This window comes from Camelus bactrianus, chromosome 19 (assembly GCF_048773025.1).
Source record: "Camelus bactrianus isolate YW-2024 breed Bactrian camel chromosome 19, ASM4877302v1, whole genome shotgun sequence".
Taxonomy (NCBI): domain Eukaryota; kingdom Metazoa; phylum Chordata; class Mammalia; order Artiodactyla; family Camelidae; genus Camelus; species Camelus bactrianus.
Window position 1 is genome coordinate 14,736,577 of NC_133557.1, and position 17,794 is coordinate 14,754,370.

Genomic DNA, 17,794 nt, shown 5'->3' on the forward strand with positions numbered 1-17,794 from the left:
GCTGTGCCATCAGTGTTTTCCTGCTTCCTGGGGGATGATGACCATCCAGAAAAGCTCAGAATAAGGCAGGACGAGCCAGGCCTCCTGCTGCTGCCCACCACCCTCTTCCCTTCTGGAGCCTGGGAAGCCCCCTGCCAGCTCAGAGTGACCCCATCTGGAGGGTTAGAGTGCATGGAGGCAACCTGGGCTCAGTACCCTGCTCTGCCACTCAGACTCAGTGTTCAAGGGAAAGTCACTTATTTCAGAGCCTTAGCTTCACCATCTGTAAAGTGGGTATGATCATGTGTATTATTAGAAAGCATGATATCTGGGGACCATTCATTTGAAGAAAGAAGGAACTAGAGTGAGTCCATTCACTCAAAAAAAAATGTTTTTATTGTTATATATTATTTACAGGGTACCAAGTATCTGTGACGGTCATTAAAATGAACAAAATAGATATCATCCCTGCCCTCATGCAGTTTACAGTTCAGCCAGAGAGAAACAGAAATCAAGTCAGCAGACAAATGTGACGACTGTTAGGGAAGAAATAAGCAAGGAGGCGGGGTGTGCATGAAGGCTTCTTGGAAGAAGGGCCAGAGAAGCCGGGGCAGATTAGTGGGGTGATTACAAGTCACGTGTGAGTGCCCAGCTGCACAGTGAATGCACCCCTTCCCCCCAAGACAGTTCTCTTTCTCCTGGCCTCCTCACTGCAAGGCTGATCAGCAGAGGCACCCCGCCCTCCAGGATTTGGGGTGTGGCAAGAACAGGCAGGCTGGTTGTCTTTCCCCATTACCTCCCCTGCACAAGGGAGAGAGACCAGAAGGGCTCAGGAACTGGGACCACAGGTCAGAAGCCCACTCAGCTCCTTCCTGGCCCTCGTGAGCCTGCAGTGCCAGCTGGCGGTGAGATCACTGGGCAGGGGTGAGCAGCTGGCAGCTGGGGACTCTTCTCCCCTGTTCTGTCGAGGTGGAGCGGGGGCTACAGGAGGTGGGGCCAGGCTCCTTTTGGCTCTAGAAAGAAGGAGCCAGGGAAGGATGGAAGCCCTCTTCCATCACCACACCCCAACTCCTCCTTTTTTTTTTTTAAGCTTTTTACTTGAATTGCAGACTCGTAGAAAGTTGCAAAAAGAGATCACAGAGTCCCCTTTCCCCTTCACCCAGCTTCCCCAATGATGTATTTTCTACAACTGTCCAGCTGCTTTTTCTCTCTTAATTGAAAAAAAAAAAAAAAAACTCATGGTAGCTTTATGTTTGTGGCAGATTTATTCATAAGCATTCTAATCTGAAAACTACCCAAATGTCCACCAACAGGTGGCTGGATAAACAAATTATGGTATATCCAGACAATGGAATACTATGCTGCAATAAAAAAGAACAGACTGAGTCTTGAAACATGGAGGACTCTCACTGATATTATGTTGTGTGAAAGAAGCCACACATGAAAGAGTCCAAGGACAGGCAAAACTAATCTATGGTGATAAAAATCAGAGTAGTGGGTAACACCATGGGATGAGTATTGACCAGGAAGGGCCACAAGGGTGTGCTCCAGAGAGCTGTAAATGCCCTGTGTCTTGCTCCGGATGGTGGTCACAGTGACATACACGCAAGTAAAATTTCTTTAAACTGTGTGCACCTCACTGTATATAAATTAAATTTCAAGTAAAAATTTAAAAACCCACTCAAATAAATAAATGAGCAGAAAGCCAAAGTACAGGCATAAACATTACACTCTTGCTCCCCCCACAACTGGAGTGAACAGTTGTTAGCATCCTGATATATCTGTGACCAGCCTCTACCTTTTTAGAGAAACAAAGCGAAGAATTCACTTTGAAGTCTACCCCAGGTCCACGGCCCTCCCCTGGGCTCCACCCCAGAGATAACACTGCTGTGAGGCCACTGTGTTTCCTCCTGCCTACTTTCAAACATGCACACACACGTCTCCAAAACCAGTGTGGGGTATTTTCATGTGTTTCTTTCCAGAAATGGCACCACACTGTAGTTTTGCAGTGAGATCTTTTCACTCCGTGTGTGCCAGTGCTAGCTCATTCTTTTTCACTGCTGTGCAATATTCCACAGACTGAACTACTACTTATTTACCCAGTCTGTTGATAGACTTAAGTTGCGTCTGCTTGTTTGCTGTTGAATTCCGAGGGCCTGTGGGAGTGTCTCTGAGGCCCCACCAGAGTGGGCTCTCGCGGCGGGGGCGCCGCCAGTCAGGTTACCGTCTCTCTGTCGCCCCCAGGTGGTCAAGGTGGTGGGCAGCAACATCTCCCACAAGCTGCGCCTGTCGCGGGTGAAGCCCACGGACGAAGGCACCTATGAGTGCCGTGTCATCGACTTCAGCGACGGCAAAGCCCGGCACCACAAGGTCAAGGCTTACCTGCGGGTGCAGCCGGGAGAGAACTCCGTTCTGCACCTGCCCGAGGCCCCGCCCGCCGCGCCCGCCCCGCCGCCCCCCAAGCCCGGCAAGGAGCTGCGGAAGCGCTCGGTGGACGAGGAGGCCTGCAGCCTCTAGACTGATGCCACCCTGCCACCAGCCCGCCCCGCGCCCCTACGGCTGTACCGAGTGCATGAGGAGCCGCTGGACCGCTGGGGACGGGGCTGCCTGGGTCCAGCTGCCTCCCCATCCCCGAGACCGCCCGTGGCCCCCACGCCGGCCCTGCGCCCACCACCCCTTGGCTCAGCATGTAAGCCCCGCCCAACCCTTCCCCTTTAGACCCTCGCGGTGACCTGGCTCGGAGAAGGTGGTCCGGGGCACCAAGGGGACAACCGCCCCGAACGCTGGGGTGGGGCACTGTGCCGGGGCCAGGCTGCCCCCTTTCTGTCACCAGCTTCAGTAGAGTCCAGTGTTTCGCTTTGCTTGCTTGTCCCCCATCCTGTCCCAAGCCGGGGCCTCCCAGCCTTACTCTGCCTCCTACCTACCCTCCCCTGCTTGGACCTGGGGGGTGTGGACAGTGACTCCTCCCCAGATTTGGACTTGAATCTTCTGAGCAGAATTAGGGCCTGTCCTCTGGTGAAGAACTGAGGCACCGAGGCCCCAGGAGAGCCGTTGGCAGGGTCGCTCACAGGGGCCCTGGGAGGAGAGGGAGACCCCCCCACTGCTCCTGGGCCCTTCATGTTCCACTCCTTACACTGAGACGGCCCCTGTCCCACCCACGGGGAGGCAGGCGACCAGGAATCTGCCGCTTCACGTGGCAAGTCGGAAGGAGGGCCTTTCCCCTCTGACCCCACAGCCCCAGTCAGTTTCGCACCAGCAGGACCCCTTCCAGGGTCTTCGAGGCTCTCCTAGGATCCCCCCTCTGCCAGCTCCTAACGTCCCAGCCCCCTCCCAGGACCCAAGCCAAACCCACCCAAGGGCCTGGGGCTGTTGGGAGCCAAGGGCCCCCCAATCCAATCCCCTCATAATTCCTGATCGGGGGGCACCCACCTCCTGGCGATTTGTAAATATTTCTATTGGCCCAGCACCCCCTCAGAACTGGCTCAAATCTCTGGCCACCCCTCAGCGATGGAGTTGGGGGATATGGGAGAGGCTGAGGGCTTTGCCTAGGGGTGTGTGGGTAACCCTGAACACATGATCCAATCCGTGACTACCAGCCAACCTGAATAAAGCGGTTTAAAAAAAACCTCCAGGCAGTGTCTTTCTGGGGCATTTGTGTCTGGGAGCAGTGCCAGCGTGGAGGACGTGGCCAGCACACACCCACGCCTCACTCAGCATCTCCTGCTCTCTGCCCCACAAGCACAGAACAAGTGCTGGTGGGGGCACGAGGAGAAGGTGAAGGAAAACCAGCCTTTGTCCAGCTCCAGTCCAATTATCAGGCACTGGAATTACTCTTGGATTTTGAGATAATTACACATACAGGAGAGAGCATAAAACATGTTTACACTATTTTGTGAATAAATAAATTATAAAGCAGGGAAGGGGTGAGCTACCACCTCACCAAGCAGGACCCCAGAGCTTCACCCTCTGCCCCGCCCATGTGTCTTCCAGATCATCCCCCGCCTTCCCTCTTAGAGGTACCCACCACCCTCAAGATAATTCCATTCTCAATGTTCTTTTTACAGTTTCACTACCTATATGTATGTCATCTTAATATAGTTGAATTTTTTAATAATTTTTTTAATTTAAGATTTTTTGTGGGGGGGCAGTATTAGGTTTATTTACTTTTTTTAAACATTTTTTATTGATTTATAATTTTACAATGTTGTATCAAATTCCAGTGTAGAGCACAATTATATATATTCATTGTCACATTTTTTTCTCTGTGAGCTACCGTAAGATCTTGTATATATTTCCCTGTGCTGTACAGTATAATCTTGTTTATCTATTCTACATTTTGAAATCCCAGTCTATCTTTTCCCACCCCCCTATTTATTTACTTTTTAAAACAATTTTGTGTTGTTGATTTATTTAGGGGGGAGGTAATTAGGTTACTTAGCTTTTTTTTTTAATGGAGGCACTGGGGATTGAACCCAGGACCTTATGCATGCTAAGCATGCACTCCACCATTGAGCTATATTGTCCCCCAATATAGTTGAGTTTTGTCTATGTTTTTTGAACTTTATATGCATGGAATCATACTGTATCTATCCCTTCACACACTGCTATATTTGTGAGATTCATCCATGTTCTTATATGTATCTAATCTGTCCATTTTTATTATTGCATGACTATCCTACAGCTTGTCAACTTATATATCCATTCTACCGTTGACGAGAATTTGTGTTCCCCTTTGGGTGCACGATAGTCAATGGCACTGCCCCGAGCATATGAGCACGGAAGCTCGGGCGTGGACTGGCCAGGTCACTCAGGGATCTCATTTTCTCCTCTGAGGTATCACCATCCTCATATTACATTTGAGGAAACAGGCTCAGAGAGGTTAAGTAGCTCACCCAAGGTCACATAGCTATTGAACTCTGCTTTGCCAAGCTTGGCCCCCACTCCCATCATGCCCTGGGCTCTGGACTCCCCTTGGCTCATCCCAGCCAAGAGTCCCACCTGCCATGTTCCTGCTGAGAATCTACCTGAGGGCATGTTGGTCTGGAGTCAAGCCCTCCTAGCCAGTATGTCCAGCTGGTGCCTCCTTTGAGCACCTGCAGAAACCATGAGCACCACCCACTCTAAGCCTGGGGCATCTGCTGTCCCCGAGCTCCCCTGCCAGCCAGACTGAGCCAGCCTCCCTCAAGGGCAGGGACTGGGAACTGTTGAAATGATGATTGACACTGGCTGAGCACTAAGTGTGCCCCAGGCACTGCGTCGATCACCACAGCAGCCCCAATGGGGGGTATGTATCCTCCGTTTTGAGATGAGGAAACTGAAGTTCGGAGAAGAGTGGGTTGGAGGATGGCTGGCTGGCTGAGGACATGAATAAACCAGGCTATGAAGCAGGCAGGGCTCTGGACCTGCTACAGAATGCAGGCATCCCTGAGCTGGACAGTCTAGGACCCATGGTCCTTTCAGGCCAGCAGCTAATCTTTATTCAGTGAAAATCGTCCCTTCCAGAAACACCCAAGTGCAAGGAAGGCCCTGAAAAGCCCAGGTCCCTCTGGGAAGGTCTGGTGGGTACAGGCTCTTACTAGAGTGATAACAATACTTACAGGTCCTGAGCACCTACTGTGCACCTGGCTCTGGTGAAAGGCTTTCCACAGGAAATCCTGAGACTCCACAGGATCTCACTGCCTCATCTCCGATCTCCTCCCCCTTTAGATGGGTCCCCACCTCCTTGGAGGGTATTTTTTGCTCCATTTAGAATGCAGCCCAGAAGAGAGACAGTGCCTGGGTTAGAATCCTGCCTCTGTCCATCCTTGCTGCAGGAACCCAGGCAAGGGTCTTCACCTCTCTGAGCCTGTTTCCTTTTCTGTAAAATGGGGGTGCTCCTGGGGAAATGCAAAGCAAAGTCACAATGAAATACCACTGTGCTCACACTAAGAATCAAAAAGACAGATAATAACAAGCACTGGCAAAGATGTGGAGAAACTGGAACACACACATTGCTGGTGGAATTATAAAACGGTGCAGCCACTTGGGAAAACAGTCTGACAGTGTCTCAGAATGTTAAGCAGAGTTACTGTATGATCCAGCAGTTCCACTCCTAGGTATATACCCAAGAGAACTGAAAACGTATGTCCACACAAAAACTTATGCCTGAGTACTCACTCATAGCAGCCTTATTCATAATAGCCCCAAAGTGGACACAATCCAAATCCCCATCAACTGATGCATGGATGATTAAAAGGTAGTGTATCCAGACAACAGAATATTATTTGGCAGTAAAAAAGAATGAAGTACTGATACTTGCTACACCATGGATTATTCTAAGTGATAATCAAAACATTGTTCTAAGTGAAAGCAGCCAGACACAAAAGGTTACGTGTAGTGTGATTCCATTTGTATGGAATGTCTAGAATAGAAAAATCCATAGAAACAGAAAGCAGACTGGTGGTTGCCAGGGCTGGGGGAAAGGAAAGTGGGGGGGTGACTGCTAACGGGTATGGGGTTCTTTTGGGGGCAATGGAAATGTTCTAAAATTGACTAGGGTGATGGACACACAACTCTGTAAATAAACAAAAAAAACCCACTGAAATTTCAGTATTGTACGCTTTACATGGGTGAATTGTACGGCATGTGAATTATATCTCAATAAAGCTGTTGAGAGAAACGGGATCCTCTTAACAACAGCGCAGTGCCCACATGCCCACAGCAGGCACATGGGAGGCACTTGGAAAATCCTGGCTCCTATTAGTATTGCTGTGATTTTTTTATGTGGAAGCCAAAGCCAAGTTGTGCCGACCTCAGAGCAGAGCTGGAGGGGGCAGCCTGAGGTGGGAGGGACCTGGAGGAGGGAAGTTCCCAAAGGGGGTACCCAGGCCCTGCCTTGAAGGCTTAGAAAACTGTCCTTGCACCCCCAGGTTAGTTGCTCCCCAGCGTAAGAATAAAGTGGGCGAGGCACTTGTTACAAATTTAGCTGTCCAGGCCCCCTCCTGTCCTTTAGATCTGCCCCACCCTTATCTATAGCCAGCACCCTAGTGGGTCTCATGATGGGGAGAGAGGACCACTGGCTGTGGATAGCCTCCCACACTCTTGTTCCTGAGTGACTCCAGCACCCCCCTTCCCCAGATCCCTTGGTCTCCAAGGTCCTGAATTCCGGCCCAAACTCCACTCACCCTGGTCTCCTGGCTGCTCTCAGATATGGGACCCTCCCAGGGCTCCCCTGTCAACTCTGTCCCAGAATTTTCTTTTCTGTTCCCTGCTGGGTGGGCATGGGGGAAACTGACAGCAAGGATCAGGCCCCTGCCCCCTCTTCTTGATCCTTCATCCCGGGATTCAGAGTGTGAGGCAGCGATGCCCCAATTCAGAAGGGGAGAGAGTGTTCAGTAAGTTTCAACCCAGGGGCTGGACCCTCCCAGTGCAGGGGCAGGACTGACCGCACTCCGAGTCCCTAGTAAGTGCTGGCTTGTGTGATCAGCTAACTGGGAGGGCAGGACAGTGAAGATCATCCCAGCAGTTCAGTGAGGAACGAGCTTGGGGCAGGAGATGACAGAGGCCTGGAACAGGGAGAGGGGAAGGAACTCAGGAGCCCCATCAGGGACCCTGGAAATGGGCCGGGTTCCCTGACCTCTTGAGGCCCACACATCACTCAAACCCAGGGCCATCTGAGTCACGGGAGTGTGTGAGTAACCCAGGTTTGGGGTCTATCCCTGAAGATTCTGACCCAGTCATCCTAGAGTGGAGCCCAGGAATGTGTATGTCCAACAGGATTCTAATGGAGGCGGCCAGTGGAGTGTAGTTGGAGAAACACTGCACCATATGATTCTTTAAAGAAACACACATAACTAAAAAATAGTAACTACAAACATGGGTGCTTGTGTCACTTAACACATGCTACGGGCCTTGCTTCTTACCTGCTCTTGGAGACCTATCATGTTTTTTGCTGCCGGTTAGCGTAACTGAAGAGCGTTTCAGCACATGATGCGCTGCAATTACCCAAACCACCTGCCTCCTGACGGACATCTAACTTACTTCTAATGATTTGCTATTACAGGTAATGATAATCTGAGTATGGCTCTAGGAACAGCTTGGTACTCTTGGGGTATTTCAGAGTGTGTGGAAAATCCTTAAACATGGATTTACTTGCACCAGATATTTTATCAAATTGCTCTCCCCAAACAACCTTGACAATCTTAAAAACTTTTTTTTTGAATAAGTGGTAAGGGCATATGGTATGAATTTTAAAAGTTCAAAGAGTATGTATATAGAGAGAATTACATTCTGTTCCCACCCATCCACATCTCACAATTCTTCCTGGAGACAATTACCATTAGGAAGTTCTTGGCTCTCCTTCCAGTTACATTCTGTGCGTGTGTGTGTGTGTGTTAAATACACCGAAGTTCTGCACCTTGCTTTCTCCACTTAACAAACTTCCTTGGCAATGGTTCCACATGGATTTTTTATTGGCTGTAGAAGAGCCCATGATATGGAGGAACCGTGATTTATGCAGCCAGTCCCCTGGTGATGAACACTGAGGTGGTTTCTAATCTTGTGCTATCATAAACAATGTTTATTGTCAATTTACTAGATTATAAATCTGCGCATACATATGCAAATATGTCTGTAGGATAAATATTTAGAAGTTAGAATTGCTGAGTCAAAGGGTTTTTGCATTTTTAATTTTGGTAAATATTGCAATATTGATCTCCACAGAAGTTGGACCGGCTTACACTCCTACAAGCTGTGTATGCGGGAGAGCGACCCTGTGTCCTGATTTCCCCCTGACTCCCCTACACTCACCAACCCTATTATCAAATGTTTTTTTGATCCTGGTCAATCCATGGGTTACATGGTGCATTTAAGAAAAATTTGCATTTTTCTTAAAAGTGAAACTGAGCATCTTTTTGCTTATTTAAGAACCATTTGTACTTCCTTTCCTATGAACTGACAAGTTCATAATCTTTGCCCATTTTTCTGTTGGCTTGTTGCTTGTCATCTTATTGATTTGTAGGAGCTCTTGGCGAGATGGATTGCAAATATTTTTCTCAGTCTTTTGTTGGTCTTTTGACTTTGCTTTTGGTGTTTTTTCCCCAAGTAAACTTAAAAAAATTATTAGATAGTTTATATCCATTAATCTTTTATTTTCTCATTTCTGTATTATGTCTCATTTCTATAAGTGTAAATTTTACCCTTCAGGAATTTAAACTGCTTTAAAGTATAAGGTTCCAGTTTTTTTTCCCCCTAGATTTCTATCTCTTATCTCAACACTATTTTTCCTCCACTGACCTGACACGCCATCATCATCATATTCCAAATTCCCACATACATATGGACTGCATCTCAACTTTCTTTTCTACTCCCTTGATCTCATTCATGGGTCAGCACTACACGGTTTTAATTATTACGGTTTTGTAACATATTTTAATAGATTCTAAGGCTGTTTTCTACTTCCCTTTCTGTTTAATTTTTGTTTCCAGAAATTGCCTAGATTCTTTTTTGCTTTTCCATGTGAACCTCTGAATCAAATTATCTAGTTAAAAAAATTTGATTGTTATTTTAGTTGGGATCAGTAAAATTCATAAGTTAATAGCCAGAACTTACATTTTATGACCATGTTTTTCTATCATATCTCAACTCTCCCCTCTCTGGAATGCCCTCTTATTCTAAGACTTCTTGTGTGTGCTTCTAAAAGGGTATTTTTAAAATGGATTTTTGGATGCACAGAAAGATTATATATGGACTGATGTGTGTAATATATAAAAATGTGGGGTTTTTTGGCCGGGGGAGGTAATTAGGTTTACTTATTCTTAGAGGAGATGCCAGGGATTGAACCCAGGACCTTGTGCATGCTAAGTATGCACTCTACCGCTTTAGCTACACCCTCCCCCCATATAGAAAAATGTTAACTGGAGAATCTAGGTGGTGGGTATATGGGTGTTCCCTCTATAATTATTTAAACTTTTATATGTGTTTACAATTTTTTTATAATAAGATGTTGAGGAAAGAGAGAGCATTTAGAAGTTTTCTTCCTGTAGACTTTGCATATTTTTTGAATTTAATTCCAAAACACTTGTTGCTATCGTGATGGAATCTTTTCTTCTGTACGTCTTCCAACTAGACGCAGTTTGTGTAAGTGTGAGTGCTGCTGGTTGTTGTAGTTCAACTTTTGTATCCAGCCACCTTATTAAATTTTTATTGCTTGTAATAATTTTTCATTTGATTAATGATATCCCCAAGTAAGATTATCTTCTTCATTTCTTTCCAATATATATATGCTTTATTTTTTTCTCTTGTCTAATTGCATTGGTCCGTACTTCCAAGATAATGTTAAATTATGGAACTCATAGAGACATCTGTGCCTTGCTTTTAGCTTTAATATGAATGCTTCTCATGTTTCCAATCCTGGCTTTTGAATATATGTCTGGAGTCTCCTGTAAATGATTTAAGAGACTCAAGCCTTATTGATGAGACACCCAGACACTGCAGTATGAATGCCCATTTCAGGCAGGTACCACCCAAGCTAGGTTCCAGGAATATGCCCACTCCACTCCTTTAAAAAAAAAAAGGGGGGGGGGAACATTTCTTTCTTTCTTTCTTTTTGTTGGGGGAGGAGGTAATTAGGTTTACTTATTTTGAGAGGTACTGGGGGCTGAACCCAGGACTTTGTGCACGCTAGGCATGTACTCTACCACTTGAGCTATATACCCTCTCCCCTCAAAAAAAAAAAGGAAAAAATTTCTGCAAACTTTCCAATACAGCTCTGCACACCAACAGGTATGGCATTTAGAGCATGGGCTTTGAGGTCTCATAGACATGGTTTCAAACCTCAGCTCTGCCACTTCTAAGGTCACCTCCCCTCCTTGAACCTCAAAGTTTCCTTGGGGAATTTAAGGGGACACTGTGAGCTCAGCACCGAGCACACTGAGGCTATTCTCATTCAACAGCATGGAGGACAGGGCCTGGAATCTGCACTGCTGGTGGGCTCTGTGCATATTAAGTTGCCTGAAAAGACATCTAGTAGGCGGAGAGCTGTGGTCACTTCTAAGGAGTGGGATAGAAAGGATATACCCCAGTAGGCTGAATATTTATAAAGAGCAAGTATTATATCTGTGACTTAAAACACATACAAGTATATAAAGAAAATCAACCAAGAAACAAAAGTACATAAAATGAGGGGAATGTAAGATGCCAAGGTTGGCAGGAATCCTAGAATGTCTGAGTCCCCTTGACAAGGTCCCCTCCTCCAGTGATGAGAGGCACTCTCCCTCCGACGGAAGCCCTTGCTGACACCACGTGGAGCAGACCCTGGAGTCACGTTCACCCCACTCCCCCTCTAGCCTACTCTCCCACCCTCTTCCCACTCCCACTTCTTTTTTTGCTTGAGTCAGTCCTGATTTCGTTTCGGTATCCACACTCCTTTGAGGCCACTTGTCTCAGTAAAGTCTTGCCCACTCCCCGACTCAGCATGTGAATCTTAATCTAAGCTAGGGGCTCTTAATGTGGAGTCCACAGACCTCCCCGACCTAGAGTACGTGGATGAAATGCATGGGATTCACAAACTTGCACTGGGGAAAAAAAAAAAAACCAAAAAACCTGTCTTTATCTTCACTAACCTTCAACCAAAATTTAGTATTTCCTTCTACTATGAATGTAAGCAACATTCATCATTAGCAGTAACTGGTGACGTTGTCAACAATGGAAATCACAAACATTTTCATTTCACAACACAGTTGTTACAGGTATCTCAGAACATTGTTAACACCCATCACTGCTTAAAAATTATGGTTGTTATTAGATCTGCCACTAGATTTTGTTATTTAAGGCACTAACAAAGAAGCAATTTTATTCCTATATTGCATTAAAATATATATATATTTTGAAAACTGTATTTCAATATAATGGGTTTCTTTTGTAATCCCGTCATTTCTTTCCCATGCAATTAAGTGGAGTATTCTGGGAAGGGGTCCATAGGTTTCACCAGACTGCCAAAGGGGTCCAAGAGATGGATAAACCCTGGTCTAAGCCAATGCTGGCAATTCCATCATCATCGCTGGAGACCAGCTTAGGAAGCGCCATGTGACCTAGTGTGTTACACTCACAATGAGATGCAAGGATCTGTTGGAAGGAGAGTGGAGTCCCTCTTGGGGAAGGTTTCTTAAGAGAAGACACAAGGAAGTCATACTTTCTTCCTCTGCTTCTTAGTGTCTGAGCATGTGAGCTGGGAATTTCTTCCACCATTGGGCAGCCATGTGGAGAGATCCACTTGAGATACAGAAAAGACGGATGAAAGAAACCTGGGTCTTTGAGGATGTAGTTGATCTGGTGAATTAGCCAGATAGGAACCTCCCTACCTCTAGACTCTGGTTATCAATCAATAAATCCCTTAGGATTTAGGCCATCAGGTCAGTTGTCTTTTATTTGCAGACAAGAGCACTTTCTCTAATGCACCATGCTATTTTTGTTCCCCTGTGTTTTTTTCACACTTGGTCCTAACCATCACTGGGGTGACACAGAGAAACAGGCCAGGTCCCTCTTTCATTTGACCCTAATTTAGATTGGTCAGATCTTCTTTCCTCAAGGCTGAACATCTTCAGGCCCTTCAACTGGACTCATGCGCCATGGTTTTGAGACCTTTATCTACCCCTAACGTGCATGTCTATCCAGATCTCAAACCTTAGCATGCTTCAGAATCATGCTAACATTTGTTAACATTAGCTTGTTAAAGCACACATTTCCAGGTCCTACTCCCAGAGTTTCAGGTTCAGCAGGGCTTGAGTAGGTCCCAATAATTTGTATTTTCCAGCAAATTCCTAGGTGATGCTGATGCTGCTGGCCTTGAAAACCACTGGTCAATGTCGCTACAAAAACACAGCTTTAAAAAATGAAACCACTACTCAAGATGGGGTCTGACTAGTGCTGAGCAGAGCAGGACTGTCGCCTGCCTCAGTATGAATAGCATGCTCCTATTACTGCAGCCCAAATTGCAGACTGCTTTTTCATACTACTGAACTGCCTGTCACCAAAACTTTAAAACCGGTGTCATACGTGTGGCTCCTAAACAATCTCCCTGTTTTTTATTGCATGCTTATTATGTGCCAAGTGCTTTAAGGAGTTAATCTCATTTAATTCTCATGGCAACCCTTGAAATGGGCAGCTATCTCTTTTGGGAAAACTGATGTCTAGAGAAATAAAGAAAAACAATTCCCAAGGTCAGCTAGCTGGTAAATAAATGAAGGACCCAAGATTTGAACCTGGGCTATAGGACTCTACAATTAAGAACTCTGCTCCTGCTTAACAGCATCAATTAATCAGCTGCCCTTCGGGGCCCAAGACAAATTTACCTAATTGTGCCTCATCCAGCTCATTTCTTTGTCTTATCTACAAGGTCATCAAATGTGATTTTTGTCAAATGCCCCAGATTCTTGAGCCTCTTATATCTCCTTCACCCACAACTCAGTCCTTTCACTGCCCCCACTGCTGCCCCTGAGAGGAGGAGGTTAGGCTTGCTGAGCTGCACTCACGGCCACAAGAGTTTGGTTCCTGAAAGCGTTAACTGTGTGCACGTTTTAATAAAGGCCATTTTCTAGGCTACAGCTATAAAAATGTTCCAATTTAATATGCAAATGTACCACAAGTGATTTAGGATGTGCTAAGCCTTTACTGTCCTAGTTGCAGTTATGTTGATTTAGCCCATAGCTTTATAGTTAATAATTTAGTGAGCAACCTTATTTTTTAATCTCCCTTTGTCCTCATGCCTCATCCTTTTTTACATTAAAGGACTTAGGCCTGAGTGAAGATTCAGTTTAATGAACGATCAATCCTTGAGTAAGTGTAGTGGCAAAAGGACTCCCTTGAAATGCTATGAAAAGCTTTTAAGTTCATGAGTTTTCATCTTCTTGGTGAGATTCTTGGTTTCATCATAAATATGATGACTCAGTTTATCCCTAATACTTTTTGTATTATATTCTATTTTGCTTGATGTTAACAATGTTAGGTGAATTTTCTTTGGTTAGTATTTGCCTGGGGTATCTTTTTCTGTTTTCAACACTGCTGTGTCATTGTCTTGGTTATATCTGTTATACACAGCTTATAGAGGGACTTCGATTAAAAAAAAAATCTCATCTGGTAGTCTCTGTCTTTAATAGGTAAGTTTAATCCACTTACATTTATTGTGATCACTGATTTATGTGGACTTATTTTTTACCATCTTATTTTGAATGTATGTGTGTTTTCTGTTACCATGAGTTATTTTTTGTTTTTTTTTTTTTAAGGGGGGATAGCACAGGTGGTTACTTTATGCTTTTTCTTCTTTCTTGACTTTTGATGGATAGCATTCTTTAGCATTCCAAATTCTTTTTGCTCCCCACTGATTTGAAAGCTTTGTATAACATTTCTTTTAGTGGTTTCATTTTACTTTTTAACATACTTAAGTATATATTTTCCTAACAACATAAAGTTTTTCTGTATCTCTACTTTCTTTTCGACAAGGCAATCCCTCGAATGCCATGTAACTACCAACTGAATTGCCTTCTTCTCCATCATATTTGGTTTTAGAATTTTAGTTCCATTGTTTATCACAACATTTAGTATTTATATGTTCAGAAATTAATTAGATTCACCAATGTACTTGACCAATTTCTGTACTTAATATATTCCTTCTTTTATTTTTCCCTTTTGCTGAAGTATTTGCTTTAGTAATCCTTTCAGCGAGGGTACAGGTGGTAAATTCTCTTAGTCTATGAAAGTCTGAAAATACCTGTTATTTGATTTCCTTTGTCAGTGTTCATCCAGCTGTTTGTTGAGGTAGGCTGGTCATATTTTCCCCTTTGCATGATCAGGATATTATTTCTCTGTCTCTGTCATCCATTGCACATTGATGAGAAATCTGCTGTCAGTTCAACTGGATTTCCTTTGTTGTCTTTATTCTCTGTAACTCTTAAGATTTTTCTCTTTATCTTTGACATTCTATTCTATCATTACAATGTGTTTGGTTGAGATTTATTTTTAACTGTTCTATTTAGCACATGGTATATGTGTTTTTCATCTGAGGATTTTCTTTTTGATTCTGAAATATTCTCAGTCACCATTTCTTAAATATTATGTCTCCATTACATCCTTTTCTATCCTTCTGGAATTCCTATTACACATATGTTGGAGTCTTTCTGTCTCCTTGCTGTGTCTAAACTGCTTTTTCATATTTTCTATTTCTTTATCTCTCTGTGCTACTTTCTGGGTAAATTACTCAGAAATATCTTTCAATTCACTAATTGTCTCTTCAACTATGTTTTATTTAGAATTTACCCCATTTGAATTCACTTCAGTAATGATACTTTTCATTTTTAGGATTCCTAATTATTTCTTTTTCACATCAATGGTTAATTCTGCTTGTTTTTGTTTCATAACTTTTTTTTTCTTTTTACAAGTTATTCTTTCCTTTACCTTTGTTAGGATCCTAAAGCTTTAACATAATTTTCATAAGCTCTATTATTTGCACTTACCATGAGCAAATTCATCTGTTAAGAATTGAGTTTGTTGGCTGTCTCTCTGTCAGTTTTCTGCAAGTGATTTAGAATTTTGGTTTCAAGCTTATTTTCAAGAGAAATCTTTCTGTCCATTTTCTTTCTCTGCACTTGTCTAAATACAGATCCTCAGTGCCCTAGTCCCAAACTGGGCTTCCTGTTGGCAGCTCGGGATCCCCAGCTTTGGGTACAATCAGAGATGTCACAGATGCAGTTAGTGAGTCAAGGTGGCATGGTTCAGGTCCCCAGTTACCAGACCTCCATCTACTCCTCTCTGTTACCTGAGATATGGTTTCAAGCAATAAGTCTGATGCTAGACCTCTGCTTCTCGAGGAATCCTTTTGGTCTTGAATTCCTAGTCACTCCTGCCTGTTTCCAGACCCAGAGCTTGGCAGGTCTGAGGCTTCAGCTTCCATTTATCTCTGTGTTTCTGTTTCCTTAAGTTATCGTATTTGTAGGTGTGGCTATTGAGTTTAATCATTTAAAAATACAATTAATCTATTGTTGCAGTGTATAAACAGAGGTTATTTTTCCCCACTAATTCATGGATGGTGTGGTTAAATTTTCTTACATCAGTTTTACTGAGGCACATGTGATTTATAGACAATAAAAGCACTCATTTAAAGTGTATAATTTGATAAAGTCTCGTATAATCACCACTACAATCAAGAAAAGAATACTTTCATCACCCTCCAAACTTCTTTTGTACCCCTTTGCTATCAAGTCCCTTCCCCAAACCCCAGCCACTGGTCTATACTTTCCATAGATTAGTTCTGCCTTTCCTAGAATTTCATATAAATTGAATCAGACAATATATACTCTTTTGTGTTTGGCTTCTCTCACTAAGCATGGTGATTCTGAGATTCACCCATGTTACATGCACCAGTACTTCATTCTTTTGTACTGTTGAGTAGTATTCTGTTGTTTGGATGCATCACAACTTGCTTATCCATTCTGCTATTGGTGGGCATTTAGGCTGTTTCTAGTTGGGGCTATTTTATATAAATCTGCCATGAACATTCCTACGCAAATCTTTGTATGGACATATTTTCATTTCTCTTACATAAATACCTAAGAGTGGGATTGCTGGGCAGCATGGTAAATGTATGTTTAACTTTATAAGAAACTTCCAAACTGTTTTTCAAAGTGGCTACAGCATTTTGCATTTCCATCTGCAATGTATGAGAGTTCTGGTTGAGGAACAGGTTATTTTTAAAGCATGAACTCAACGCCATCTTCACTGTGGGTAACTGTAAAAACACTTTAGAATGCACACTGAGCTATAAAATGCCAGGGATGGTAATGAAGGCTGGGGGAAGGCACAGACTTTCAGGGTCCTGTGTACTGCTGTATCTCCAATGCCGAGCACAGGTCTTGAATCATGGCAAGCACTCAATAAATGAATCAATGAATAAAGATTTGTCACTGACAGGCATTAACAGCTTTTAAGGGTTGGGTCAAAGTTTGGACCTACTGCATCTTATTTAAGCAAAGGAAGTTTTTTAGAGTCCTGTTTTCTCCCTCCCTACATTTCACAAGATGCTTGTTTTGAACCAGTTGGCATTCTACCCCATTACTATGAGATCTACTGTCCCCTTTAGCCAGACTTCTCTTCTCAGCCCAAAACGGCCACTCTGCCTCCCATCACTGGGTCTGCATTCAGCCAGGAGGATGGAGGAAAAGGGAGAGAAGGGCATACACTCTCTTTTTAAGGATACTTGCTTGAAGTTGAAGATTATTTCTGCTTATCTATCATGAGCCAGAATTTAGTCACATAGCCGCATCTAGCGACAAGGGACATGGGAAAGTGTGGCCTTTATTCTGAGCAGCCGTATGCCTAGATAAGCAGCAGTGTTATTTTACTTAGAAGAAGGGGAGAGTAGATATTTATGACTTCTGGCAGGCTCTACCCTGAGCTTGACTTTGTCCTGAACTTTAGGCACTTTGATTTTAATAAACTATATTATTTGAAAAACATGGTTGCTCCTAAACTCCAGGGAGAACCTTTCAACTCACTATACACAAAAAAAGCCAGGCTGGTGGGTAAGGAGGTGTCTCACTCAGCATCTCCAGGCACCAGCTCCTACCACTTAGACCAGCCACCCTGGATTCTCCCTGAAGGTTGTTTGTTACAGCTACAGGGAATGGGGAGCAGTTGAAGGATGATGCATTCAGAGAAGGGGAAGTTAATGATGGAATGTGTAGATGGGTCCACACTGCTGACCTTCCAAGGACCCAAGTGACTGCATTCTGGTGACCTACCTGAGGAAGCTCTGATGGGCCCGATAGCTGAGCTGGCTGCAGAGAGC

At 44.2% G+C, this 17,794-nt stretch overlaps 1 protein-coding gene across 2 annotated transcripts in view; it reads left to right on the forward strand.

The window, feature by feature from the left end:
• The window catches only part of VSTM2L (V-set and transmembrane domain containing 2 like), a 35,861-nt gene extending 31,387 nt beyond the window's left edge, over positions 1–4,474 (forward strand). The window contains exon 3 of one of the 2 annotated variants that reach the window (XM_074347261.1): positions 2,224–4,474. In XM_074347261.1, coding sequence (XP_074203362.1) covers positions 2,224–2,496 — 273 coding nt within the window. In that variant the 3' untranslated portion in view covers positions 2,497–4,474. The remainder of the gene's footprint in view (positions 1–2,223) is intronic. The other variant, XM_074347260.1, reaches the window with a different exon arrangement.
• Positions 4,475–17,794: the final 13,320 nt, after the last annotated feature.